The sequence below is a fragment of the Cotesia typhae genome, unplaced genomic scaffold (assembly GCF_013202065.1).
Source record: "Cotesia typhae breed Kobodo isofemale line unplaced genomic scaffold, CoteBio_Ctyphae contig_11, whole genome shotgun sequence".
Taxonomy (NCBI): Eukaryota; Metazoa; Arthropoda; class Insecta; order Hymenoptera; family Braconidae; genus Cotesia; species Cotesia typhae.
The window spans coordinates 5,527,756-5,554,615 of record NW_027423711.1 but is presented as its reverse complement, the minus strand read 5'-3'; the positions used below and the strand labels follow the sequence as shown (position 1 = coordinate 5,554,615).

Here is a 26,860-nt window from a genome sequence, read left to right as displayed (position 1 = left end):
AATTTTTTCTCTAATATTTAATAATATATTATATGATATGAAACATCCGTGAGTCAGTGACCGAAGATTGCTACTTCTTTGACCTCAATATAACTAACGTAAAACGCATAATAAATATAAATATAAATATATAAAGGATAGACTGAGGAAAACGCTCGAGGAAATAATTAGTATGAATCGTATAGTTTGTTGCTTTTGAATTGAGATAAGCCCAAGGTTTTTTTTGTTATATAATTAAACACACATGTTTAATTGTTACGAGAAAATTTAAGATAAACAAAAATAATAATTTACATTTCATTTTATTGTGATTACTTGTGTTTTAATTGAAATAAAATAATTAATGTTTGGTGATAAGATGAAATGAATGAAAGGAATTTTATTTTTTTTTTTTCTTATAAGAAAGGCCTGGTCTTTAAACTTTTCATTATTACATAAATACCTTTGTAATTATTTAAGGAAAAAAAAAAAATTATTTTAAAAATGAAAAATATTATTTCTCTGTAAGCTTTGATATTTATCAAATAAATTTATATTAAATTCCCAGCAAATTAAATTTTATATTTATTTAACAAATGTAGATTTAATTTATTTAATATAAATACTAATTTATTAAAAATTAAAAATATTTTTAATGTATTTAAAAAAAAAGTAATTAATTTTTTTTAAATCTCAAAAATAATAACATAAAAATTAATTTAAAAAATAGTAATTAGATAGACCTTAACCCAAATCCTCGTTAAAATTTTAATAAAACAAGCTAATAGTTGAATAAAAAATGTTTTTCACCAGACAGCAAAAAAAAAAAAAAAAAAAAACGATAGAAATTCCGGGGTTAAAAAAATATTATCAAGAATGAAAAATCTAGACCATAGAGATGATGACCCGGCATCACTAACGAGAACGAGGAACGAGGATGTGGAGGTATAATATCCACGGTGGGAGTGGAGGCGATGAATAAAGCCAAAGCGGGATCACTCGCGGGTGTCGGTTGACGCACCATATACCATCGAAACCCCAGTAACCAGTAACCAGTAACCGACAAGTAGACAAGAGCGAGACGCCATTTATTTTGACACAACAGATCAGAGAAAGAAGCTCGGTCAGACCCAGACATAGAGCAAGGCGACAGAGCGGAGGAACGAGGGAGGACGACCGATGCATATAACCAGTGAGGTACAAAAAATTGTACATGGGTCATTGGTCGAAAGCTCGATACGCACGAAGGGGTTGACGCGCTCGACACCCTACCTCAATGCCTCACTCACTCACTCACTCACCCTGCAATCCCTCTAACTCTGTATAGTATCTGATTCTACATTCACACACATCCACATGACCGTATCAACCGATTATTACTGCCTCAATTGATGCTCTCGTTTCACTCCGCAGATCACTGCTATGATATATACGTACACATGACCGGAAAGGGGAATTCCCTCGCGAAACGCAATAAATATTTACGAGATTAAAAATTAGATTGACATTAAATAATTGGCCGAGATAAAAAAATGTATGCATATGTGGAGAAATTCAGGCAGTAACTGTGTTTAATAATGTTTGAATGACCTCTGGACTCACTTATTGATTGATACAATTATTTCATTCTTCATTAATAATAATAATAATAATAATAATAATAATAATAATAATAATAATAATAATAATAATAATAATAATAATAATAATAATAATAATAATAATAATAATAATAATAATAATAATAATAATAATAATAATAATAATAATAATAATAATAATAATACACAATAATAATAATAATAATACAATAATAATACAATAATAATAATAATAATAATAATAATAATAATAATAATAATAATAATAATAATAATAATAATAATAATAATAATAATAATAATACACAATAATAATAATAATAATAATAATAATAATAATAATAATAATAATAATAATAATAATAATAATAATAATAATAATAATAATAATAATAATAATAATACACAATAATAATAATAATAATAATAATAATAATAATAATAATAATAATAATAATAATAATAATAATAATAATAATAATAATAATAATAATAATAATAATAATAATAATAATAATAATAATAATAATAATAATAATAATAATAATAATAATACAATAATAATAATAATAATAATATAATATTATTATTATTATTATTATTATTATTATTATTATTATTATTATTATTATTATTATTATTATTATTATTATTATTATTATTATTATTATTTGTTATTAATTGCTCAGGGGGGTTTTCCCCGGAGTCCGACTCTCCGAGGGCCCAGCCTGAGCGCCATCCATTACTGCTGCACCACTCCACACAACAAGGCGGTTAGTGAGTGCAGCAGGCCAAATTCATTTGCCTAAGTAGACGCAGGGATCCCAAAATGACAGCCTTTTGCATCCGCACTGCTAGAGACACGGCTGCTGAACTGCAAGCCGGTATCTTCGCAAGTGAAGACACAAAAGACTGTTTCATCCCTCCAAGGACGCCGACAACCAAAACGACGAGCTTGACACGGTAACCTGGGTACATTATTATTATTATTATTATTATTATTATTATTATTATTATTATTATTATTATTATTATTATTATTATTATTATTATTATTATTATTATTATTATTATTATTATTATTATTATTATTATTATTATTATTATTATTATTATTATTATTATTATTATTATTATTATTATTATTATTATTATTATTATTATTATTATTATTATTATTATTATTATTATTATTATTATTATTATTATTTGTTATTAATTGCTCAGGGGGTTTTCCCCGAGTCCGACTCTCCGAGGGCCCAGCCTGAGCGCCATCCATTACTGCTGCACCACTCCACACAACAAGGCGGTTAGTGAGTGCAGCAGGCCAAATTCATTTGCCTAAGTAGACGCAGGGATCCCAAAATGACAGCCTTTTGCATCCGCACTGCTAGAGACACGGCTGCTGAACTGCAAGCCGGTATCTTCGCAAGTGAAGACACAAAAGACTGTTTCATCCCTCAAGGACGCCGACAACCAAAACGACGAGCTTGACACGGTAACCTGGGTACAGTTTGCCAATTTCAAACAGGAGATCCTGATATATCTGGTGTTTGTGCTCTTCTTTGGCCGAGATATTGTATTCGGCTGGGGCCGAAAACTCAATGACATAAATGTCACGAGTAGCCTTGTCAAAGAGCACAATATCAGGTTTGTTGTGGTCAATCCGCCGGGTTGTTGCGAATGGTATGTTCCAATAAATTTTGGAACTGTCATTCTCAACAACCTGCGGAATATCTCCTGGCAGATAAGGCAACACTGGTGTCTCATCGATACCGCAGCTATATCTGAGATGATAATAGAGTACTCGCAGGGCAGCATTGTGACGCTGTATGTAGGCACCTCTTGCCAGCACAGGACATGCCGACAAAAGGTGCATCAGCGTCTCCGGATGTTGTTTACACGTCCGACAGGACGTGTCCGGAAGCTGCGCCTGGAGCACCTTGCTACGGTATTCGAGAGTGTTGATAACACCATCTTGGCAGGCAAATATAAACCCTTCGGTCTCGGACATCAGGCCAGCTGACTTCAAGAAGGAGAATGTCAGCTGGGTGGACAAGCCATGGTCACGGACGTGTTTGAAATACACGCTGTGCATGGACTTGTCCATGTGTTCACCGAGGAGTTTTTTTCCTCGGCTATCCTGACGACGCTCTTGAACTCCTTTTCGGGAGTTCAATGAGAGCGTTTATTTCTCCGAGACCTAAGGTATTTGCCGCGTAGATTGCTGCCTTATACAAGAACGACCCCTTCCGCGCATTTTCATGACTATGAACAAATTGCATCAGGAAGTCGTCCTCGTCTGCTGTGAAATTGGCAACCTCGTATGTTAAACCCAGAACCAAACGATCGTGAAGCCGCTCCAAGCTCTGCAATCCTCTCCCTCCGATGTTCCGGGAGAGGTACATCCTGGCGACTGATGAGTTAGGGTGCATGCTCTGATTCATATTGATGACTTTACGGGTTTTGATGTCGAGATCTTTCAACTCATTTCGAGGCCATTTCAGGATCCCAAAAGAGTAAAGTAGGACCGGGACAGCGAGCATGTTAGTAGCTGAGACTTTGTTCTTGCCGGAAAGTTCTGATGACCAGATCTTCCGGAGTCTCCTAACATACTCACTGCGAAGAGTTGTTCGGACTTTAGAGACGGCATGCATTTGCCGCTCTTCAATCCCTAGATATCTGTACAACTCTCCGGCGTCTAATTCTCTTAAGACGCTCCCATCCACTAATTCGACATCTCCACCCGTATCAGAGCACTTACCCTTCGCCAGGTGTACGACCGCACACTTGTCCAACCCAAAAGACATTCCGACATCTCGTGTGTACTCTGCTACGATGTTGATGGCCGTTTGTAGATGATCTTTGTTGGCACTGTATATCTTTAGATCATCCATAAACAGTTGGTGAGTGATCGAGTATACTCGATCACTCGGTAGCCCTTATTATTATTATTATTATTATTATTATTATTATTATTATTATTATTATTATTATTATTATTATTATTATTATTATTATTATTATTATTATTATTATTATTATTATTATTATTATTATTATTATTATTATTATTATTATTATTATTATTATTATTATTATTATTATTATTATTATTATTATTATTATTATTATTATTATTATTATTATTATTATTATTATTATTATTATTATTATTATTATTATTATTATTATTATTATTATTATTATTATTATTATTATTATTATTATTATTATTATTATTATTATTATTATTATTATTATTATTATTATTATTATTATTATTATTATTATTATTATTATTATTATTAGCAAATTTGCAGTCACTATGTGACTGTCGTGACTTGTGAATTATGAATGAATAAAATTTTGCTGATATTTTTTAATAAAACTCTAAGAAAAAATTTTTATAGTAAAAAGAGAAATCACTGATTAGAAAATTTAATATCAAAGAGCTTTACCCTCGGAAAAATAATTATTTTCTAGTTTAATTAATACTTGTGATAATTATTCCATCTTCCGGGTACTGCACCGACCACTATACATAAACAGCCGACAATACCGTGGTGGACTGACAAGATGTAAGGATATTGAATCGAAAACTAGGTCGTAAACGTAATGTTAATGCAGGAGAAAGGAACCGAGAGTACAGCCAAGTTCCTACTCTAGCAGTATCTACACTTACTGATGCTACTAGTGAAAGCTAATACTATTTTTTTCTCAACCGTAGCGACACAGAGACCACGAGACACCTATCTTCGAAGATTGCTCCAGTTACAGGTAGGTAAAGCTGATGCAAATGCTTTCACTTGTTCTATAATTAATATAAAAAAATAAAATATGAATAGACTGTTAACATACCACTTGATGCAGAGAAATTGTGTGAGTGGTACATGAACTTTTTGTGCAAAGTTTAAATGATAAAGTTCACTGTCAACGGTTATAGTGTCAAACTTTACTGAAATCCCTGATGATTTCTCGGCAACGTTATTTTATAACTGACAGTTCAAGTGGAGAAAGGATTTTCCGTTGAATAACACACTCTGGATGTACACACTCTTTTGAGACGTTTTGACGTGACAACCGCATATTGGCACTGCAAAAAATTTATCAGGATTTTAAATTAATTTTTTAGTGGAAAATATTCTTCATCGTTTTAATTTTCTGAAATTTGAAATTATTTTAATTAAAATTTTGATAGTTTTTAAAAAAAAATTCATGGCTTCACTTGTGTAAATTAAATAAAATTATTTAAGAAAACAAAAAAGGTTATTGACCTCCATCGGGTACTAGAACTACAAAATAGGAACTCCGAAATAGTATAGAGTAGTGAAACAGCAAGTGAAGCATGCAAGACGATTTATTCACGTAGCTAAAGCAAAACGTCCACATGAAACACTACTGCCTTACATTACATATAACGCAGAGATACAGATACGTAAAAACTTTTAAAGTTTATATTTTCTATCCTCATACCATCAACTCCTGGCCTCTTTCTTCATCCCGAGTTGTTTTAAATTTATATAGCTATATATATTTTGTTTTTAAGCTTGAAAAACAATTTGCGAGACGAAAGTGCATACACATAAATGTACTTTGTTTGCTCTGAGGGAGCAATTAAACAATATCTACAAAATCTATTTTTATTCGCTTAATTTACTTGTCGAATACAATAGCTCTTATTATAAGGTTAATGGTAGAAGGGTTTTATTTTATAATTGCTCTGGAACAATATTCCTGAACTGATTGAATTTTTTTTTTTTTTTTTTTTTTTTTTTTTCTGTCAAGAGCTAAATAGCAATTAAATTTGTTATTTAAAAAAAAAAATTATGAAACTAAAGTCAGCTGTCAATTTTAAAAATTTTTTTAACAAATCAATTATAATAATAAAATGCCTCTAAAAATTTTAATTTTTATTAATTTTCATATGTCAAATTTTTTAATTTAATTTTTTTTGTAATAATTTAATTGCCAAAAATTCTAAAAAAATTTTTAATGTCTGACAACTTCAGTGTCATAAAAAAATTATTATTATTATTATTATAAAAAATTATTAAATATTTTATTTAAAAAAAATGAATTTATGTCAATTGTTTTAAAAAAAAAAATAAATAATTATTTAACAATTGACATAAATTATTTTTTTCTATAAAATATTTAATTATATGCTTACCAAAACAATTATCATTTTCATGTTCATTCATTTGTTTAATGGCATAGCATTGATCAGTCTCAATGCATATCTATAAAAATTTAAAAATCATTTTATAGATATAAAAAGTCGGGTTTTTTATAAATATTTATCATAAATATTAATATTTATGCCTATAGTTTGATTATTTTAATAAAATTATAATTACAACGTTGTAATTACTTGAATAATAGATTAATATCAAGGGACAATGACTCTGCAACAATGACAACAGCTTTTTAACGGTTTCTGACGCCATCTTGATTTACAAACTCCTGACTTGCGCAGTAACTTTTCCACCCACTTCTTCCCGCGCGGCGCTAGTAGTAACTTCTGCGTTTAAAAATTAATGCATTTATTATATAAAATACATGAAAATGAAGTTAGCTGACATTTAAAAATTTTTATAAATATTTTATTGAAGAAATTTCAATTTAATAATTAAAAAAAAAAAATTAATATGTAAAAAACTTGAAATACTACAAGTACAATTTTTTATAAATATTTTTTTAGTTGTAATTTAATTTAAAAAAAACAAAAAATTTTTAGACGTCTGCTAACTTCAGTGTCATTGAAATATATATATTGCAGTTTGTTTTGTAAAGTAAAATGTAATTTTGATTGTAATATATTTATTTTTGTAATAATTAATTATTATTTTAACAACTACAAAATTTTGCAAATTTAATAGAAAAAATTAGTAAAATTTAGTTAAATAAAAAAAAATGGCGAACAATGTCGCGAGGTATCTAGTAAACAATTTACTAAAAATTAACCCCAAATTCAGCATCAGAATTGCTCCCATTCGAACATCAACAATAATAATTAATAATCGTGAACAAAGCACAACAACAGATTCAACAAAATCGTTACCGCCAGCATTTGACCCAGATTACCATGACATAAAAGGGTTCAGGCAGTTCCTGGACGACTGTCATCTGGGGCCCAAAGCAGTCTATATGCTGTATAAATTCGCCGGAGTTCCCAGGAACATTGCCCGAGAAGTTGTCAAGGACTTCCCGTTGTTCGAAAAGCTATCAAAAAGTGATATTGTAAAAAATTACGAGGCTTTGCTTGCAGGTGGTCTTATCAGCGAGCAGATTAAAGAACATCCTTATATTCTGGCTGATACTCCAGATGACCTGGCGTTGAAAATTAGTATGTTCAATCAGATGAAGCTAGATTTTTATGACGGTATTCGGCTATTCCAAATTCCAGCTCGCAGGTTTTCGCGCTACTTGGCTGTTGTCAAGGATGACAAGCAAGTTATTCCTGAATTCAACAGCCGGATTGAATATTTGGCCAATAAACTTGAGGTATTTATTTATTTATATTGTAATTGTGATTTATTTATTTAATTAATTAATTTCAGACCACTCCTAAGGAAATATGTGACAGATTACCAAATCGCAGTCAGGTTCTTGGAGTCCCAATGGAAAAAATAGTTAGCCTTACGAAAATTTTTCTAGGTAATTATTTTTTTTTTTTTTTTTTTTTTTTTTTTTTTCCGTTATTTATTAATTAAAAAAATTTATTTTGAATATTTTAATCAAATAATTTTATTTTAATTTAGATAGTGGCATGCCAAAGAGTACATTGAAAGAATATTTACACCTGTACGCGCTTGATTACTCGAGATCTATAACAAGGGCTCAAACGGCAAGAGAATTAAAAATTACCCCGCTTACACCATGGTTTGTTCGGTGTCCAGACGAAAAATTTGAAGAGTAATATTAAATATTCATTTTTATTTATTAAATAATAGACAAAATTATTTATTAAAAATTAGTTTTGATTAATCCTGACTTATTTCTTTTTATAGATTTGTCGGAAAGTATAGAGAGAGAAGAAATGTCGAAAAGCCTTATGAAAATATCAACGACTACGTGATGGCCCTCTTCAAATGCAGCGCATCGGATATCGAAAGCCTCTACAGACGAGACCATCGTCTGCGTAAGATAAACAAGAAAACTTTGACCGACATGTTTACATTTTTTCACCAACTGGGTTATACTTTCGAAGAGCTATTCATATCTCATCGATGTTTTTATTGCTCACAAGAAAACCTTCGTAAAAAATACGATTTGTGGATTAAGAATGGCCTGGGGCGACCGCCCTTGGTCGTTATCTCTTCCTCCAATGGGTTATTCGAAAAGTGGCTGAAGAAAAGGACAAACAAAAAAATCGTTGATTCTTCTCCAACATAACGAATGTTTATTTTTTAAAAATAAATTCATTTATTAACGTTTTAAATTTCATCTTATAGATTTAATAAATAACAATTAATTTGTAATTAATTTATTTTTTAATTTAATAGTTTCTAAAATTTTTAATTCTGTTGAAACTTGACAGCAACAGTACAAGAAAAATGTCCTGGTGCAAATCGTAATCCATGAATCTGCAAGTAAATATAGATATTTTAATATTTTTTTCTTTTTATAAAAAAAGAATTAATTAAAGTAAGAAGAATTTTATTTACCTTGGAAAAATCGGAAGGTGAATAAATTACCAATAGCCATTCCACCGAAGAAATAAAAATTAGAAACGGCAGACATCGAAAGCAGCGGAGAAGCAATCAGGCAATGGAACCTCCTTGCGTTTTTCGGCGATAAGTATTTATCCAAATAATAATTATAAGCTGAAGAGGTTCCTATGTAACGAGCTATGCTTTCGATAGTTATTCCAATGAAATTAAATAGCGACCAAATGAAAACATATTGAGCGAGTCCATGCCAGATGTAGATAAAGCCGAATGTCAGAAAGGAAGCGAAGAATTTCTTCAAAGGAAAATTATATTGCGCTATTGGTCCGTAAATGTACCTGGAAAATATCAAGAGTATAACTTTGGTAAATAATTTATTGCAAAATAAATTAATTTATTAATAATTAATATTAATTTGAGATTACTTGACGAGAAATTGATAAAGTCCACGATCAAAGTGCTTCCACATTTCAGAGTACAAGTGGACTCTTCCGATGCATTTTGGCGGTGGAGGAGCATCAATATCATCAGCGCGGCTAAACTCACCAGCGAGTCCGTAAACTACAATGTACTTGTTACAGAAGAACTGGCCCATGGAGTAGCCAAACCCGTAGAAGGCCCAGGAGTTAAACGCGCCGACTCGCTCCGGGTAACTCTTCAACGCGCTGGTGTATAAGAAATGCATCATCAGCTCGGTGACCAGCAGCCAGAAGGTGTACCTCAATAAATTTAAAACAGTGACTCCCACGCGACGCACTGTCCACTTTTCCGACCCGTTGAAACCCTTACGGAAGTCCGAGTAGAGGAAAAACGGACCAGTGAACATCGTTGGCAAGTACAGGCAGTACGCGGTGATCTCGATCAAGTTTTTTAAGAAACTACTGAGATTTTTGTGCTGGTACCGCGTGACATTGTCTACAGAGCAGCTGATGCTCCGCAACTGGGTCCAGAAAATTGTCACTGTTAGGAGGTATTGCCATTCTTGGTTGACCTTTAGCCAGTCATTCCAGACTAAGTTCATCAGAGGGTTATAATGGTATAAATATAATGTTCCTAGTTCTACGAAATAAATTAAGGGTAAGTTACGGATTGCTATCAGCAGGCATACCACCGAAGGCTGGATTAGGAAGAAAAGAACTCCTGATAATCCAAGTTGGGTCCATATAAATGTTGCGGTTATTATTATGTACCAGCTACATAAAACCTGTAAATTTATTATTATTGTTATTATTTCGAAAAAAAAAATTAATTGATATTAAATTTTTTTTTTTTTAATTAAAAATAACTTTAATTACTATTTTGAAATGTTTTTTTATCATCTAAAAAATTTAATAGAGTTAAAATAATTATTTAATAATACTAAAAATATTATCGAACAATTTTTAAAATAAAAATTATTAAACTTCGAATTAAAAAAAAAATCTTTACATGCAATTAATAAATTAAATAATTATCTAATACTTAAAAAACTTACTTACCGTATTATTAAATTTTTTATATTTTATAAAATGACTAATTAACAATTGCCCAGCAACCCAAGGCACAAGTTTTTTAATAAGCGGTATAAAAGTCCACCACTCTCCATCAGAAATATCCTGTCTCTTTTTTATCCAGCTCCATCCTACAGCAAAGTCATAGTAGCTCCCGTAGCCAGTACTGATATCTGTAAACAAGCCAAAAAAATTAGCAACAGCTTATCAATTAATTTAAATGGATAGAAATAAACTGGATTAAATTACTTACATCGTCCGGCTAAGTAGACGTGGTATAGCGAGTACAAAACCCCGCTTGTCCAGGCGATGAAATAAAATTTCAGCTCATTTTTACAAAGTCTTGTCATTATTTAAATTTAGATTTTAAATTCCAAAGACGTGGCAATTGTCCGGATGTTTTTACCGGCTTGTTTATATAAATTTGTATTTGTATGTAAAAATTTATTTTTTATTACTTTGTCATACACTTTTAATTATTTAATGTTTGATGTCAAATATCAGCTCCAATCAGTAAATATACTAATAGTATTTGTAAATATTTACTCAACATTGCGCTTATAAGTCAAGTGTGCAGAATAATTATTACCATTACCTATTTGCACGAGTGGATACTCCGATTTGTGTGAGTAAATTTGTGCCTCGCTATGTGTGTAGATAAACCAAATTGTATTTTACGACACTATACTAATATAAAAAGTCTTACGGGCACGCTAGCTAGTTTTTAAACTGTCTGACAGTTGAAACTTTTTTTTTTTTTTTTTTTTTTTTTTTTTCCCCCGATATTTAATAGATATTACTCTGAAAGATTAGATTACTAGAGTCATTAAATTGTTTTTAAAATTTAGAAATAGTTTTTACATTGATTAATCAAAGCTGGTTTTTTAATTTTAATTTATAAATTTTTAGAGTACATTATTTGTAATTATAAAGCATTTAAGTTTTATAAAAAAAATTTTTTTAATTTTATAGACACGCTTTTTATTAATTATCTAATCTTTTAAAATAACTGCATTTTTTATTTTATTTTTATTTAAAAAAATAAAAAAAAAAAACCTTGCAGATAATTTTTTATATTAAATAAATTTATAAATTTTACTATCCGAAATTTAAAAAATATTTTTTACAATTAAGTTGAAAAAAAAATATTTATAATTAAGATAATTTTTTCTTGTAATAATTTTTAATTTCCACAGAAATTTGGGATCCGGTGTAAATAATAAGAGACCGAATTATAATTACTGACAGAGGATCTGAAAAAAAAAATTAATTTTAATGAAATTATATAATATAAAAAAAAAAATTAATTAAATAAAATTTTACCAAAGAAAGCTCGGTAAAGATACTGATTACCGATTTTCATACGCCCAAGGAAATAAAAGGAAGCTGAAGCGGTAACGATAAATAAATGAGTTGTCAAATAACAATTCAACCTTCTGTTCATTTGAGGCGACAAATATTTGTTAATTATTTTTTTATAAGCTGAAGATTTTCCGATAGAACGGGCAATGCGTTCGACAGTCACTCCAAGGAAGCTGAGAGCTGACCAGACTAGAACAAAGTCTCGAGGTCCATGCCAGACGTAGACAAAGGAGAACGTCAATATTGAAGCGAATAATTTTGCCATAGATGATTTGTAGCTGATGATCGGGCTGTAGATGTACCTGGAAAAAAAAAAGTCGATTACAAGGTAATTTCTTAATTAAATAAAATATTAAAATTATAATTAAAAAAATTACTTGACAAGAAATAAATAAAGCCCGCGATCAAAATCTCTCCATAGTTCAGAATACAGAAAAATTCTTCCAATACATTTAGGAGGCGGCGGAGCATTGATATCATCAGCGCGAGTAAATTCTCCAGCAAGACCATAAAAAATTATATATTTATTGCACAAGTACTGGCCCATCCAGTAGCCGAACCCGAAGAATGCCCAGGAGTTGAACTTCTGGACTGCTTGCGGCTGGAACTTGAAGGCAGTGATGTATAAAAAGTGAGCAGAGACCTCGATGAAGAGGATCCAGAATGAAAATCTCAGTAAATTTACGGCAGTAGTTATCAGACGACCCAGTGTCCACTTGCTGTATCTATTGATGCCTTTATTAAAGTCCTCGTACAGAAAGAATGGACCCACGAAGAGTGTAGGGAAGTACAGGCAGTATGCAGTCGTCTCGATGAAATTTTTTAAAAATCCTTGGAGACTTTTGTGTCTGTAGATCTTCAAATTGTCAATTGCGCAGCTGGTACTGCGTAATTGAACCCAGAAAGTTGAAACAGTCAGTAAATAATCCCAATTTGAGTCCAGTTGGAGCCAGTCTTGACGGACAAGGTTCATCAGTGAATTGTAGTGATACAAAAATACCAGACCCAGTTCAGTGAAGTAAATTAAAGGGAGATTTTTAATTGATATTAACAGACAGACTATGCAAGGCTGGATCAGCATGAAAATCACTCCAGAGATTCCAATGTATGTCCAGAGAAATATGAGGCTTATTGTTATATACCAGCAACATAATATCTGTAAATTTTATAATACTAAAGTTGGCCGAAATTTTTAGAGATTTTTTTTATTGAAAAATTATTACAAAAAAATTTTTAAAAAATATCATTTGTAAAAAACTTCAATAAGTGACATTTTTTAAAAATATTTTTTTTTAATTTAATTTTTGATTTTTTTTTTTTTTTTTTTTTTTTTTTTTTCCAATAATTAAATTCGAAAAATTTTTAGATGTCGGTTAATTTAATTTATTTATTAATTTAAAAATTTGAAATAATTATAAAAAAAATTACCGTCCTATTTAGCTGTAAATATTTGATGAAATTGCTGATCAACAAGTGTAATACTACCCATGGTATAAATATTCTAAGAAAAGGAAGCATCGCTGCCCATTCATGATCTGAAACATCTTTCTTGCGACCTATCCAACTCCAGCCCGTTGAAAAATCATTATGAATATCATCAAAATACTCAAAAACTAAAAAAAAAAATTATAAGTATCATCAATAATAATTAAAGTTCAATTTTCCGTACTTACACGATCCAGCTAAATAAAGTTGGTACGTAGAGTACAAAATTCCACAAACACAAGTCACAAAATAAAATCCAACTTCTACTTTATGCAAGCTCGGATAATCTTCCATTTTTAATTTAAGTAATTAAATTTATATAAAAACTGTTGGCAGTTTTAAAATAGAGACACTGCTCGACTGGTTCTTCGGTTAATTATTCAGGTGGCGATAACATTGTAATTATCAAGCCAACACATTTTTATACAAACAATACTAGGTAGGTAAAACTTAAAACGGTTAAATATTAATATATATTGATACATATTTATATATATAATAATAAATTTATTAATCTCAATATTGTAGTTGTAAAAAAAATACTATAATTTAAAAATATTAATCTGCATCCAGTCGTTGTAAATGTATTAAAATAATAAATTGTTACAATTGATCTAAAAATATTTTATAAAAAAAAATAAGTCTGTATATTAAAAAATAATTACTTATTTAATTAATATATTTGATATATATATATTAATTAAATAAATATCTATAATATATAGAAGAGCATTATAATAAAAATTTTCCAATTTTTTTAATACATTATTTCAATTGATAAAATTAATTAATTAAATGTACAATTAAAAAATTAAAGTGGATAACTCTTATCGAGAAAATTCCACAAAGATTAAGTAAAATATTATAACTAAATAATTATAAATAATGCGCTGGAGTTATAAGCCCATGAGAACGGTAGCAGAAGAAACTGGAGTCTGAGTGGGAGCGCTGGCTTGTCTGACACTCATCTCCCAGGTGTCAAGAAGCTGCGATACGGAGAAACACCGCGGTAACTTGGTAGTTCTGGCAGTGAGAGCTTTCTGGACGGCGCTGAGGAACGCGGTGGTGTACTCGTGAGGAGCCATCACGCAGCGCGGAGGCGTTAGAGGATAATCCGAGGGCACGGTCACCGAGACTGGAGGAACACAGGGAAGATGTCGGTCGTCGAGCCAGCAGATCAGTTGGATGCACTTGGAGCCGTTCTGCTGAGCCGGATCCAGACTCACCTGCAAAAACATTTACATTTAATTATTCCAAGTAATTAATTAAATATTTAAACGAGCTTTACCTTGAATCTTTGATCCAAGCGAGCGATCTCGCCTTGGAGGACGTCCGGAATCTCGCTAGCAGACTCTTCGACTTTCTGCTTCTTCAGCGGCGGTGGTAAGTTCCTGGATAAAATTATTCATCAATAATTAATAAGAGTTCTAGGTTTAAATTCAAAAAATACTTTTCAAGGCCGCTTACTTTATTTCCGGACCGAAAAGCGCTTCCAAGCAGGGCCCGAAGGTCCTCTGGAGCGTGTGATTCGCCATCGGGCTCTGGAGATTCGTCCTCACAGCTTCCAATAGCGGTGTGAAAATGTGGTGTTCTTTCATGGGTGTAACTGCTGGGCCTACACTGCTAACAGCTTCACGCTTTAGGTCCATATTTTTCAGGACTGTTTCACACTTTAGTAGAGTTTCTAATGGCACTCTCCTCGAGGGGTTACATAAAATATCTAACAAAGTCGTCATCTTGTTGCTGCTCGTTTTATCATTATCTATACACAAAAAATAACAATTAATTATTACAACTCTTAAATTTTCATTATTTTAATTAATTATCTAAATAAGATATACTTACTTCCATCACTTTCCGCTTTGGCAATCATTTTTCTCAACGGATCAATGTATCGACTAAGCTGTCGAACTTTTTCTCTGTACGCTTGTTCATCTTGTGGAGAACCAGCCCCAGCACCCAACGGAGTATTCAAAGACGCACTGGGTGATGGTACCATTCCTAAAATAAATTTATTGTAATTAAAAAAATTAATTTTTATATATTTATGATATTTACATCTTTAAAAACGTCAATAGTTAAGAAAGTAAACTCACCAACAGAACGAGGACCAGCCATCATAGTGTGCTGAGGGCTGGAAGGTACAAGAGCCGGCGAAGGAATCATTTGATTGCTCGGTGGAGCAGCAAGCCCAACGGGACTAGGTACCGACGGCGAGGGACTTTGCCTCAGAAACTGATTGGGCGTAACATTCCTCGGTCCAGGAAACCCAGCGTTGATCATCTCCACAGGCTTCCTCTGCATATGCCCCATCTGCTGAGCCTGGTTCATCTGCTGGACCTGCTGCATCTGTTGCTGAGGATTAATCTGGCCAGGGACTTGCCCGCCGCCCATCTGATTAATATTCTGTGATCCACCTTGTATATTCCCAGCCCCAGGAGCTCCTCCCATCTGATTAACCATCTGGGGCTGTCTTTGAGCTTGCATTTGTTGCTGGACATTCTGCTGCATCTGGTTGGCCTGCATTTGCTGTCCCATTTGCGCCTGGTTCATGTTCATCTGCTGCATATTCTCCTGACGTAAGTGGTTCATCTGCTGCTGCTGCTGCTGCTGCTGCTGCTGCTGCTGCTGCTGCTGCATGTTGACCTTTCCTTGATTTACTTGGCCCATTTGCTGACCTGGTCCAGGACCCATTTGGTTCATCTGCTGGTTGATGTTTCCTGCTGACATTTGGTTCATCTGATTCTGGATGTTCATTTGGTTCTGCATGTTCTGCATTTGTCCCATATTTCCCATCGGAGAACCTTGACCTCCCATCATCCCCATCCCTGACATCTTATTTTGCATGTTCTGCATGTTCATTCCCACCGCTGGACCGCCTGGACGTTGGTTAAAGCTCTGGAGAACTGAAAAAAATTTTTTTGTAAATTAGAACTTAAAAAAAAAAAATAATAATAATAATAATAATAATAATAATTAATTCTGCAGATATTTAATAATTTTTAGAATTTTTTTTAACAAAAAGAATAAGTAAAAAATATAGATATGTAGAAATATTAAAAAATTATAAAGTGACTGCTAACTTTAATATCATACAAAAAAAGGAAAATTAATAAAAATACACTCACGATTACTGGCAGCATTTGCAGTTTGTTGTGGAACCATCCCTTGGAGATTTGGTCCTCCAGCCATACCCATTACTTGATTATTATTACCTGTTGCTTGTCTTGTTAAAGTTTGTAGTGCTCCCATTGGATCTTGACCACCAGCTGCTCCTCCTGCTCTTGCTACTGCACTTTTTTTGTCTGGAATTTTTTTTTAACAGTCAATAAAAATAAAAATTATGAAAATTAAGTTAGTCAACATTTAAAATTTTTTAGAAAAAAATAAAAAAATTTTTTAAATGTTTAACTTTAGTACCACAAAAAATGACAGCTCCAAAAATAAAATAATACTTACGACTTTCTGTGACAAATAAAATAACTTTCCCAACATAATTATGATACTCGTCCTGTAAATGGAGTAAAAATAAATAATTTATTATCATTATTATCCAATTACTGTCAATAAAAACAATTACTCAGAGTTATATTTACTTTAGTTTTAGCCTTCTGGAAGACGTAATTCTCCATCTCAGCGCTATTTCTCATAGGAGATACTCCCGAGCTTTGCAACGCTGAATCTCTAAAAAAAATAAAATAATATTAAATTTATCAGACATCTGTCAGTTTTTTGGATTTTTATAATAATTAAAATGAGGCTTAAAAAAATTATAAAAATTATAAAAAACTTAATTTCTAGAGATTAAAAAAATTATAAATGTAAATTTTTTAATAATACTTTTTTTATTTAATAAATTTATAACAAAATTTAAAAAATTGTCAGATGTCAACTGATTGGAGTTTTATTAAATTAAATAAAAAATAAAAATAATAACTTACATTTTGGCAATTATTCCCTGGCGATAATGCTGGGTCCTCCACATATTGTCATCAGTAGCCATGGTTATTCACTTGTAATTATTAAATAAATAAATATTCAGAAAAATATTAATTTGTTGTTTAATAATATTTTACACAGTTTTTAAATTAGTATATATTTCCGTCAAATCATATTTAATTACACAAAATTACGTCGAATTAGGTGACGTATCAAACGGAGCAAACTAATAAGTCAAGGTTATCAAGGTTCTGTGAAATAACCTCGAATTGTAATTGGGAGCTGAGAAAATCGAGAGAAAGTAAAAGTAAAAAAATAATTGGCGCGAATTAAAGAAATTTCAAATGATTTTTTTTTTGGTTAATTAAATGACACTGAAGTTGACAGACATCAGAAATTTTTTTAAATTGACAGCTGACTGATAACTTCAGTATTATTTAATTACTCGGTTAGTTACAATTAAGGTTAATTAATAACAGTAATTTTATAAATAATTTGAAATTTTATTATTTTTTAGTAATTTACAAATAATTTACATGAAGGTATTTTAATAAATATTAAATAAATATTACAATTTTTGAAAATTTCATGGAAAAAAAAAAAAAAAAAAAAAAAAAAAAAAAAAAAACAATAAATAAATTAAATAATTATTAGATTAGTTTCTTAAATTGAGCAAATTTGGACATGAACATAACGTCAAGGAACAAAAATTACTCTAAAATAAATAGTAATAATATTAAATACTTGAAAATGAGATTCTAAATTTGACAATTGAGATAAATATACAATTAATTGACTAATTTGTGATCAAAGTGATAATGGTGATGATAAAAATTATCATTAAAATAATTATAGACCAATAATTTCAGCGTTGGCAGCAACGGAAGTCTGAATGGGAGCGCTGGCTTGTCTGACGCTCATCTCCCAGGTGTCAAGAAGCTGCGAGATGGAGAAACGTCGCGGTAACTTGGTAATTCTGGCAGTGAGAGCTTTCTGGACGGCGCTGAGAAACGCGGTGGTGTACTCGTGAGGAGCCATCACGCAGCGCGGAGGCGTCAGAGGGTAATCCAAGGGCACGGTCACCGAGACTGGAGGAACACAGGGAAGATGTCGGTCGTCGAGCCAGCAGATCAGTTGGATGCACTTGGAGCCGTTCTGCTGAGCCGGATCCAGACTCACCTGCAAAAACATTTACATTTAATTATTCCAAGTAATTATTTAAATATTTAAACGAGCTTTACCTTGAATCTTTGATCCAAGCGAGCGATCTCGCCTTGGAGGACGTCCGGAATCTCGCTAGCAGACTCTTCGACTTTCTGCTTCTTCAGCGGCGGTGGTAAGTTCCTGGATAAAATTATTCATTAATAATTAATAAGAGTTCTAGGTTTAAATTCAAAAAATACTTTTCAAGGCCGCTTACTTTATTTCCGGACCGAAAAGCGCTTCCAAGCAGGGCCCGAAGGTCCTCTGGAGCGTGTGATTTGCCATCGGGCTCTGGAGATTCGCACTCACAGCTTCCAGTAGCGGTGTAAAAATGTGGTGTTCTTTCATCGACGTTACCACTGGTCCAACACTTCCTTCTCCCCGTTTGAGGTCCATTTTTTCCAGCACTACTTCGCATTTTATTATAGTCTCCAATGGAACTCTTTTTGTAGGATTCGATAAAATTTCTAGTAATTTTTTCATTTTACTCATCTTATCAATATCTGCAATAAAAATTATTATTTAATTTGTCGTACAATAAAAACTCAATTTAAATAAAATTCACTCACTGCCTTCGCTTCCCATTTTAGTGATCATCCTTCTCAAAGGATCAATATATTTACTGAGCTGTCTAATTTTTTCTCTATACGCCTGATCTTCCTGAGGACTCGGAGTAACTCCCATGCCAGCCGGAGTGTTCAAAGAACTGCTTGGAGAAGGTGCCATACCTGTTCAAGCAAATAAATATTAAAATTTTTATTTTACAATAAAAAATTATTACTCATAAAATGTACTGATAGTAATAACAATAAACTAGCAACCTTGGAGTCACTATGTGACTGCCATGAGTTGTAAGCTATAAATAAATAAAATTTTGTTTTATTACAATAATATAAACAATGAACAATACCAATAGATCTTTGTCCGGCCATCATAGGATGTTGGGGACTTGGCGAAGGAACAAGCGCTGGTGAAGCAACCATTTGATTATTCGTCGGAGCTCCAAGACTGGCAGGGCTAGGAGCTGAGGGCGAGGGACTCTGTCTTAGAAACTGATTGGGCGTAACATTCCTTGGACCAGGAAACCCAGCGTTCATCATCTCGACAGGCTTTCTTTGCAAGTGTCCCATTTGTTGGACCATTTGCGCAGCACCCATTTGATTAATCGTTTGCGGTACTGATTGCATTCCGGTGTTCATGGGCCCGCCGATTTGGTTGGTCATTTGTCCTTGCATCTGTCCTTGCATTTGATTCTGATGAATAATAAATATTTTGATTATGATGAATAATAAAAATAAATTAAATAAAATAATTAAAATTACAGGAATAGTTTGTTGCATTTGTCCAACAGTCATCGGTCCAGGTCCCATCTGGTTGACCATTTGCCCGGGACCCATCTGATTCATCTGCTGACTAATCCCACCAGACATCTGACCCATCTGATTAATCATCTGGGCATTTTGCATGCTCTGCATCTGTCCTAAATGTCCCATGGAAGCTTGTCCTCCCATCATTCCCATTCCAGACATTTTGTTTTGCATATTTTGCATGCTCATACCCACTCCAGGATTAACTCCCGGTCGTTGGTTCAAACTTTGGAGCACTGAAAAAATTCACAGAGTTTATTATCATGATCTTCGAGGATGTAAATTAATAATACTCACGATTGCTGGCAGCGTTAGCAGCTTGCTGTGGAACCATTTGAGGGTTCGGTCCTCCGGCCATACCCATCACCTGGTTATTGTTCCCAGTTCCTTGTCTAGCTAGTGTTTGCAGTGCTCCGATTGGATCTGGTATACCCTGTGCTCCAGGTTGCACACCTGCTGCAGCAACTCCAGCATTTTTTCGTGTATCTAATTATTTATAAATTTAATAATTAAATATTTTCTTTAAAATAATTTAATTGTTATAAAATTTCTAGTCATTTATAATAATATTTAATTTAAAATTCTTACCCATTTCTCTGACATGCAATATCAACCTGGCAATAAACGCCAAGTATTCTTCCTAATAAAATAAAAAAAAATTATTTATTTATTTATTTATTCTTTTTTAGTGATAAAAAAATACTTGTTGATAAATAGACTAACCTTTGTTTTTGCTTTTTGGAAAACATGATTCTCCATTTCAATGCTGTTTTTCGCGGGAGACATTCCACTTTTCTGAACAGCCTCTTCACTTTAATAAATAAACAATTAATTAATTAATTAAATTGCTTCTGCACTATAAATAAATAAATAAATAAATAAAAACTTACATTTTCGCCACAACACTCTGACGGAAAGTCTGAGTTCGCCAGGAAGTTTCCTCAGTTGTCATTTTTTTATTTTTTTTTTACTAACTTAAATTAACTATTATTTATTATTGTTAAATAATAAATAATTGAAGATTATTTATTAGTGAATATTTATTTAGATTTATTTTTATTTACACGTATATAAATTAGATAATACAATTCACTACTATTACTACACACTCCGATTACAACTGACAAATAAATACTCACACCTACACACACACACACACACACACACACACACACACACACACACACACACACACACACACACACACACACACACACACACACACACACACACACACACTATACTCATGCATTCAAATCTATATTTTATTCGATAAATTAAAATACATGAATGTCTTGAAGTTAGTCAAAGGTCGAAACTCGCAAAAAAAGAGCCATGATTTATTATTGGTTAAAGTTTAGGCGCGCACTATTCAAATTTATAGTAACTATAAAAAAGTACTAGCTCAAGAATTCTTAATAAAAATAAAAATAATAATTTTAAAAAATTAATAAACGCATAATGATAAATGAAAAAATTGCATAAGACTGATGGACCATTACAAAATACAATAAAATGTATAAATTGATAAACTATTTATAAATATAGAATAATAAATAATTATAAATATTCCCTGAGCACTTATGGTCATAATTCAGCTTTTTATTCATTAATCTACTTAAAAATATACTTATTTATCTATTATTTTACAGTAATAAAGAAAGATCTTTCCCTCGACGAATTTCCGTTGTATTTTTAACAAAGTCACTCTCGATAGAAACAGAGGAGTGCTTTAATAACTTTTTGTTCCTCAAGATCAGCATCTTCTTACGGAGGGTCGTCAACCCCAGGACAATCGGCCGGGGTTTTTTAATATCTTTTCCAATACGTCTGATAGAGTCGACTTCGTTCGGCAGCAAGCTAACTTTAACTTCCTTATTAATAATATTCAAAACGATTTTTTCTAATTGCAAATAATTGCTCTCATTTTCGGGAACTCCGTAGACGACCAGGTAGCGAAGCTTGAGTTCCTTTTCAATGCGCTCCAGGCGCTTGGTCTGTCGTTTTAAATCCCTGCGGACAGTGTCCAGGCTGTTTTTATACTGATCGAATTTAACGTTGACATTCCCGTTGACATTGTTTATGATTATCTGTCCCAGGTCGTCGGTGTACAACTTCATGGTATTCTCAATAGAGTCCAGCTTCTGGTTCATGAACTCCATTAATCCATGCTCGTGCTCCATCGGGTTCATGGGGTTTTCTTGATAGCCTGGAGAACCCTCGACTCCAGGATCGATCAATTCTATCTCTTCTATTTCTATCTGAGTGCTGGGGTCTTCTGGAATATTTTCTTGGTCGGTTCTTCTCGTATTTTGGCTCTGCTCTTGCTCAGATGAAGATTCTCGGGATCGCGACCTGTTGGCAGTCGGCGTTAGAGGTCCTTCTGGTGTGAGAGGTTGGAAATTGTCTTCGTCTGAGGAGTTATAAGACACTCGGGATATTGGAGCATTTATTTCATTTGTTTCTACGATTTCTGTATACTGATCTTCGTTGCTTGGAGATGCTAGATAAAATTTATTTCATAATTTTAATATAATTTTTATTGATTGAATATTAAAAATATTTTTATGGTAGAAAAAATTATTTTAATAAAAAAAAAAAAAATTAACTTACTATTATTTCGGTGATTTACAGAAACTTCATTACCAAACTCTTGATGACTGGAAGACGCAATAGCTTTTACATTTTCAATAAATGTATCACCTTGAGTGTCATCAAAAAAATCAATGACAATTATTAAATTTTTGATAAAGTCTCTCGTTGCAGAAACAGATAACGATCCACAAGGCTCAGTAATGTCATTAAAATCTAAACAAATAAAAATCTCATTAATCAGCTGTCAGATTGTAACCAAAAAAAATTATACTCACTTTTTTTATTTATACACATGATCAACAAATCGATAAATTTCGTATATTCATCCTATAAATAAATTATTATTATTATTATTATTATTAAATAATTAAAATAATTAGTAACTTATAAATTATAATTAAATTACTTTAGATGCCGACTGGTTGAAAATTAAATTTTCTGTTTCTAGAGTAGAGTTGGCTAGTGTAGCTCCATAACTCTGATGTTGAGCTTCATCTCTGTCAAAATAAACAATCATTTATTATTTTATTATCAGCAAATAATAAATTAATAAATAATTAAATAATAGACAGAAGTACTTACATTTTTATCATCATTCCTTCTCTAAATAGAGGGGTAACCCAGTACCCATCATCATTACTTGCCATTTTAAATAAATTCTTTATTTATTATTTTTTTTTTTTTTTTTTTTATGTAAAAAAATTTTCAGACTGTTTTTATATTTTATATTTATTAATTATTGTTTATTATTGAATTTTAATTGAGCTTAACGCTTTGCGCTTTTGCGCTTAGATCAAAAACATAACCAAGAAAATTCAATCAAAAAAAATTTACTTGACATGCGTGACGTATGGCGCCAACTGCAAAACTTTGAATTCACCAACCACTCATTACTAATAAAGTAATCCTTCAAAGTGATTTTAAAAAGTATCTTTAAAAATTATAAATCTTAATTTTGTAATCATATAATTTAAATTAAAACTGGCGTGTATGAATTTATAAAACAGTAGCTAATTAAAGTCTCATTACTAACCAGTTAAATCTGACATGCGCAATTGACAGATCACCAACAACAATAAAAAACATAACCTTCAAAATTTATCCTAGATTTGTTTTGTTTTTGAAAGAAATATTCTATATATTTTATAAATAAATTATATTAAATATTATACAGAGTGTTATTTAATTATCAAGATGGATTATCATAAAATATTAAATATATTAGTCACCAAAACAAGTAATGTCACATTTATATATTAAATTTATAAAAAAAAAATTCTAAAATTTTTTTTATTAATTATTAAACAAACTTAATAATGATTAAATATTCTAATTTTTCAGACGAATTAAAAGACATTGATGAAAAACTAACTCACATCCTGATAACAGTCTCAGAGCTTCTGCCAGAAAACCTAAAGCTCGACCTAGCCGCTGAAAAACAAAAATCTTCGGACAATTCCCCACGTCGTGAGTACTTATCAACAATTTTGTGCATTCTCCGAACCCTAAACACCGAAGTTCTCTCAAAAAGCAAGACCTACATGAGCGTAAGCGAGTACCGAGGCGTCAAGGCAGCGATTGAGATGTCAATATCCCTCGGTATCCTCCCTTGCCTTCTCTCAGGCATCGGAGTCGGTCTCACTAAGCTATCCCGCAACGCCCCAAAGCTTCCTCCAGAATCTCTAACATCTTCGCAGAAATACGAGCGCCTGGACTTAACTACCCGAACTTTGACTTCCTGCTACGAAGAAATATCCCTGCGCCCTGCAATTCTCGCTCACCTGGGCCCGGTGGTCGGCGCGCTGTTCCAACTGGCCTTCGCACCTTTGGTGAAGCCTTCGGAAGACAACTCCTCGCTGATGACCAAAGAGCAGTACTCAAAATTCTCCTCAGACCAGGGAGAGTTTAAAGTACTCCTGAAGACCCTTATCGACAACTGCCCGACTTCCCTGATGATGAAGGAGCTCATGGTGCTCTCAGGCCTGGAGAAGGCCCCCAACTGGCTGAAAAAGACCACCAGGCTCTTCCTGATAGACTTGATCCAGCTCCCGAATGGCGTGATGTCCCTCATCAACGCCACTTGCGAGGATTTTGACCTGGGACTCCATTGGCAGAAACTGGAGACCATCTCCAGGCTGGTAGCAAATTCTTCCACCGATTCTAACTACTTTGACTCAATCTGCAAGCAATTTTTAAGAATTCTAGCTTCTAAAAATATAAAATACGCAGCTGTAATCGCTAATGCTTTAATTTCTACGCTCCACGAAGTTCAGCCTGAAATTTGCGCAGAGAAGATAATAAAAGTATTCACCTCAGCTCTGAATGTTAGTAAAAAAAATCTGGAAGATAAAACTGATCTTGAGGTTGTTAAAACAGAGGCTCAAGTTGAAGAGTGCATTGAAAATTTGGTGAAATGCTTCGTGCCTCAGTCTAAATGCAAGTACTTACCTGTTGAATTGATAAAAAACATCTCTCTGCCTCTTTTTTACTTGCACGTTGAAATCCACTCGACTCCGCTGCTTCTCAAGTCCAAAGTCCGGCAATTATTGATCCAGCTGCTGAAAGAGGAAAATTTGACGGAAGATTTATTTAAATTATTCCTTCACAGTGGAGAACCGCAGCTGTTTTACAGATTAGGCTCCTCTGGAGGTGTTGAAATTGTCAGTAAAAAAACTAAAGAATTAAAATTAGAGGAAAAAGCTGAAAAAATTGGAGATAGTATCCTAGATTTAGTGAGACCGGATGAAGAATTGTCAACAGTCCTACTTAATTATTTACTTAACTGGTTAACCAATCAAACTATTCAGGCTTCTAAAAGGAATGATTATTTGAGGAACGAGGAAGACCTGTTAGATGACATCTGGAAGCAGCTGGTCGCTGAGAAACTGCTGATAAACCTCGCGAGTGTCCAGGGAGTTCAGCGCGGCTTGGTGAAGACACCCTTGCCCTTATTGAATTTTGTTAAGGCCCTGTTTGAGGATTCTAACAACTATGAGTTGATTTACGCGAGCTTGATGCTGGTTAAGGTTATTTTAGACGAGAGACCGGAGGACTGGGGCCCGTTTGAGAAGCTGGTGAGCTTCTTACAGAAGAAGAAGGAGCAATTTTCGGGATCGGGGCTTGAAGAGCTGATTAATGAGCTTTGTAAGGTGGTGAGATTGAAAGGAAAGGCTGCTCCGAGGTTCCAAGACTTGAATGTTAATAAAAAAGAAGAGAATTTTGACAAAGCGCTCCAGGATCTCGCGGATCCATTGCTGCCAGTTCGGGCGCACGGGTTGATGACTCTGACTAAGTTGATTGAGACTTCTGACCCTCAAGCGATTGACAGAAAGGACCTGGTGCTCTGTTTATTCAGGAAGAATCTTGAAGACGAAGATTCGTTTGTCTATTTGACGGCTATTAACGGATTATGCGCGATGGCTTTGAAATTTCCGAGGGATGTTGTGGAAATTTTAGTCCAGGAGTTTATTGACATGGCAGAACGCGACATCGCGGCAGAAAATAGAGCGAAATTAGGAGAAATATTGGTTAAGACTACGAAAGGACTAGGAGACATGGCGCCGGCGTATAAAAATATCCTGATCAACGGATTCCTCTGCGGAGTCAGGGATAAAGATAGCATGGTTCGAGTGTCCAGTCTTTCGTGTCTAGGGGAACTTTGCAGGGTGCTAGGATTCAAGCTGGGGCACACTGTCACGGAAGTGCTCTACTGCGTTGGGAAGATCATTGAGACAGACGAGCAAGAGTGCAGGAGAGCTGGGGTCTTGGTTATCAATTTACTCATTCGAGGACTTGGCAAGGATGTACTCACGGATCTGGGCTCGGATTTGCTACCGGTTTACAGGGCGCTTAAGTTTCTCAGGGATAATGATAATGATCAAGTGCTTCGGCTTCATGCGCAATTGACGCTCGAGGAACTTGATGATATTGTTAGGGAGTTTTTATACGCCAAACCTTTGCTGCAAAAAAATATTTATTTGATTTCTTAGATTTAGAAAGTTTTATGGTACTGTAAGTATTTTTATTAATAAAGTTATTATTTTCTAAACTTTTGTGTTTTATTAATAAATTTTAATTTTTTTTTTTTTTTTTTTTTTTTTTTTTTTTTAATGATTGTTAATTTATTTCATTGGATTAAAATAAATTCCTCTGTTATTTAAAAAAAA

At 32.7% G+C, this 26,860-nt stretch overlaps 7 protein-coding genes and 1 long non-coding RNA gene across 10 annotated transcripts; 3 read left to right on the top strand and 5 right to left on the bottom strand.

Moving 5' to 3' along the window:
• Positions 1–7,370: 7,370 nt before the first annotated feature.
• Positions 7,371–9,024, top strand: LOC141526404 (transcription termination factor, mitochondrial-like). Its single transcript, XM_074241426.1, has 4 exons — positions 7,371–8,087; positions 8,144–8,240; positions 8,345–8,498; positions 8,594–9,024. Exons 1-4 carry the CDS (start codon positions 7,497–7,499, stop codon positions 8,976–8,978), a joined length of 1,227 nt encoding a protein of 408 aa, XP_074097527.1. The 5' UTR covers positions 7,371–7,496; the 3' UTR covers positions 8,979–9,024.
• LOC141526349 (protein-cysteine N-palmitoyltransferase Rasp-like) lies at positions 8,985–11,417 on the bottom strand. Of its 2 annotated transcripts, XM_074241337.1 has the most exons (6): positions 10,997–11,417; positions 10,732–10,916; positions 10,340–10,457; positions 9,679–10,264; positions 9,251–9,591; positions 8,985–9,169 (listed from the first exon to the last, which is right to left on the bottom strand). In XM_074241337.1, exons 1-6 carry the CDS (start codon positions 11,091–11,093, stop codon positions 9,054–9,056), a joined length of 1,443 nt encoding a protein of 480 aa, XP_074097438.1. In that variant the 5' UTR covers positions 11,094–11,417; the 3' UTR covers positions 8,985–9,053. The 2 variants fall into 2 exon arrangements, with proteins under 2 accessions (XP_074097438.1, XP_074097429.1); XM_074241328.1 differs by having other exon boundaries at positions 9,679–10,457; positions 10,997–11,415.
• A 481-nt stretch (positions 11,418–11,898) lies between these two features.
• On the bottom strand, positions 11,899–13,186 carry LOC141526407 (protein-cysteine N-palmitoyltransferase Rasp-like). The gene is made up of 3 exons (XM_074241438.1): positions 12,483–13,186; positions 12,067–12,407; positions 11,899–11,996 (listed from the first exon to the last, which is right to left on the bottom strand). The coding sequence occupies exons 1-3, from the start codon at positions 13,184–13,186 to the stop codon at positions 11,899–11,901; spliced, it is 1,143 nt and encodes a 380-aa protein (XP_074097539.1).
• On the top strand, positions 12,295–14,072 carry LOC141526418 (uncharacterized). Its single transcript, XR_012479021.1, has 3 exons — positions 12,295–12,433; positions 12,562–13,210; positions 13,546–14,072. It is a non-coding gene; the product is annotated as an uncharacterized LOC141526418 (long non-coding RNA).
• Positions 14,073–14,325: 253 nt separating this feature from the next.
• Positions 14,326–17,781, bottom strand: LOC141526327 (mediator of RNA polymerase II transcription subunit 15-like). The gene is made up of 9 exons (XM_074241296.1): positions 17,532–17,781; positions 17,187–17,274; positions 17,050–17,101; positions 16,719–16,895; positions 15,687–16,496; positions 15,436–15,591; positions 15,058–15,352; positions 14,879–14,981; positions 14,326–14,816 (listed from the first exon to the last, which is right to left on the bottom strand). Exons 1-9 carry the CDS (start codon positions 17,591–17,593, stop codon positions 14,487–14,489), a joined length of 2,073 nt encoding a protein of 690 aa, XP_074097397.1. The 5' UTR covers positions 17,594–17,781; the 3' UTR covers positions 14,326–14,486.
• Positions 17,782–18,162: 381 nt separating this feature from the next.
• On the bottom strand, positions 18,163–21,539 carry LOC141526334 (mediator of RNA polymerase II transcription subunit 15-like). Of its 2 annotated transcripts, XM_074241314.1 has the most exons (11): positions 21,313–21,539; positions 20,990–21,240; positions 20,823–20,910; positions 20,688–20,739; positions 20,397–20,585; positions 20,055–20,335; positions 19,643–19,985; positions 19,302–19,460; positions 18,950–19,235; positions 18,771–18,873; positions 18,163–18,708 (listed from the first exon to the last, which is right to left on the bottom strand). In XM_074241314.1, the coding sequence occupies exons 2-11, from the start codon at positions 21,049–21,051 to the stop codon at positions 18,379–18,381; spliced, it is 1,893 nt and encodes a 630-aa protein (XP_074097415.1). In that variant the 5' UTR covers positions 21,052–21,240; positions 21,313–21,539; the 3' UTR covers positions 18,163–18,378. The 2 variants fall into 2 exon arrangements, with proteins under 2 accessions (XP_074097415.1, XP_074097407.1); XM_074241306.1 differs by having other exon boundaries at positions 19,643–20,335.
• Positions 21,540–21,680: 141 nt separating this feature from the next.
• Positions 21,681–23,506, bottom strand: LOC141526397 (uncharacterized). The gene is made up of 5 exons (XM_074241415.1): positions 23,277–23,506; positions 23,101–23,191; positions 22,970–23,021; positions 22,713–22,907; positions 21,681–22,602 (listed from the first exon to the last, which is right to left on the bottom strand). The coding sequence occupies exons 1-5, from the start codon at positions 23,339–23,341 to the stop codon at positions 21,746–21,748; spliced, it is 1,260 nt and encodes a 419-aa protein (XP_074097516.1). The 5' UTR covers positions 23,342–23,506; the 3' UTR covers positions 21,681–21,745.
• A 264-nt stretch (positions 23,507–23,770) lies between these two features.
• Positions 23,771–26,742, top strand: Tango6 (transport and golgi organization 6). The gene is made up of 2 exons (XM_074241282.1): positions 23,771–23,931; positions 24,036–26,742. Exons 1-2 carry the CDS (start codon positions 23,889–23,891, stop codon positions 26,681–26,683), a joined length of 2,691 nt encoding a protein of 896 aa, XP_074097383.1. The 5' UTR covers positions 23,771–23,888; the 3' UTR covers positions 26,684–26,742.
• The last annotated feature ends 118 nt before the right edge of the window (positions 26,743–26,860 follow it).

What these genes read in the sequence shown, in the direction of transcription:
- LOC141526349 (XM_074241328.1), bottom strand. Translation starts at nt 11,093, where the DNA reads ATGACAAGACTTTGTAAAAATGAGCTGAAATTTTATTTCATCGCCTGG. An exon ending in ATAAAAAATTTAATAATACG is followed by an intron (nt 10,458 to 10,731) that starts GTAAGTAAGTTT and finishes ATAAATTTACAG; the next exon opens with GTTTTATGTAGCTGGTACAT. An exon ending in CACCTTCCGATTTTTCCAAG is followed by an intron (nt 9,170 to 9,250) that starts GTAAATAAAATT and finishes ATTTACTTGCAG; the next exon opens with ATTCATGGATTACGATTTGC.
- Tango6 (XM_074241282.1), top strand. Translation starts at nt 23,889, where the DNA reads ATGGATTATCATAAAATATTAAATATATTAGTCACCAAAACAA. An exon ending in TATATTAGTCACCAAAACAA is followed by an intron (nt 23,932 to 24,035) that starts GTAATGTCACAT and finishes CTAATTTTTCAG; the next exon opens with ACGAATTAAAAGACATTGAT.
- LOC141526334 (XM_074241306.1), bottom strand. Translation starts at nt 21,051, where the DNA reads ATGACAACTGAGGAAACTTCCTGGCGAACTCAGACTTTCCGTCAGAGT. An exon ending in CAGAGTGTTGTGGCGAAAAT is followed by an intron (nt 20,911 to 20,989) that starts GTAAGTTTTTAT and finishes TATTTATTAAAG; the next exon opens with TGAAGAGGCTGTTCAGAAAA. An exon ending in ATTGCATGTCAGAGAAATGG is followed by an intron (nt 20,586 to 20,687) that starts GTAAGAATTTTA and finishes ATAAATAATTAG; the next exon opens with ATACACGAAAAAATGCTGGA.
- LOC141526404 (XM_074241426.1), top strand. Translation starts at nt 7,497, where the DNA reads ATGGCGAACAATGTCGCGAGGTATCTAGTAAACAATTTACTAAAAATT. An exon ending in ATTTGGCCAATAAACTTGAG is followed by an intron (nt 8,088 to 8,143) that starts GTATTTATTTAT and finishes AATTAATTTCAG; the next exon opens with ACCACTCCTAAGGAAATATG. An exon ending in CCAGACGAAAAATTTGAAGA is followed by an intron (nt 8,499 to 8,593) that starts GTAATATTAAAT and finishes TTCTTTTTATAG; the next exon opens with ATTTGTCGGAAAGTATAGAG.
- LOC141526327 (XM_074241296.1), bottom strand. Translation starts at nt 17,593, where the DNA reads ATGGCTACTGATGACAATATGTGGAGGACCCAGCATTATCGCCAGGGA. An exon ending in CAGGGAATAATTGCCAAAAT is followed by an intron (nt 17,275 to 17,531) that starts GTAAGTTATTAT and finishes TATTTTTTTTAG; the next exon opens with AGATTCAGCGTTGCAAAGCT. An exon ending in TTTATTTGTCACAGAAAGTC is followed by an intron (nt 16,896 to 17,049) that starts GTAAGTATTATT and finishes AAAAAATTCCAG; the next exon opens with ACAAAAAAAGTGCAGTAGCA.
- LOC141526407 (XM_074241438.1), bottom strand. Translation starts at nt 13,186, where the DNA reads ATGCTGATCCAGCCTTGCATAGTCTGTCTGTTAATATCAATTAAAAAT. An exon ending in CTTTATTTATTTCTTGTCAA is followed by an intron (nt 12,408 to 12,482) that starts GTAATTTTTTTA and finishes TTTTTTTTCCAG; the next exon opens with GTACATCTACAGCCCGATCA. An exon ending in TCTTTACCGAGCTTTCTTTG is followed by an intron (nt 11,997 to 12,066) that starts GTAAAATTTTAT and finishes TTTTTTTTTCAG; the next exon opens with ATCCTCTGTCAGTAATTATA.
- LOC141526397 (XM_074241415.1), bottom strand. Translation starts at nt 23,341, where the DNA reads ATGGCAAGTAATGATGATGGGTACTGGGTTACCCCTCTATTTAGAGAA. An exon ending in TCAACCAGTCGGCATCTAAA is followed by an intron (nt 23,022 to 23,100) that starts GTAATTTAATTA and finishes ATTTATTTATAG; the next exon opens with GATGAATATACGAAATTTAT. An exon ending in CATGTGTATAAATAAAAAAA is followed by an intron (nt 22,908 to 22,969) that starts GTGAGTATAATT and finishes TTATTTGTTTAG; the next exon opens with ATTTTAATGACATTACTGAG.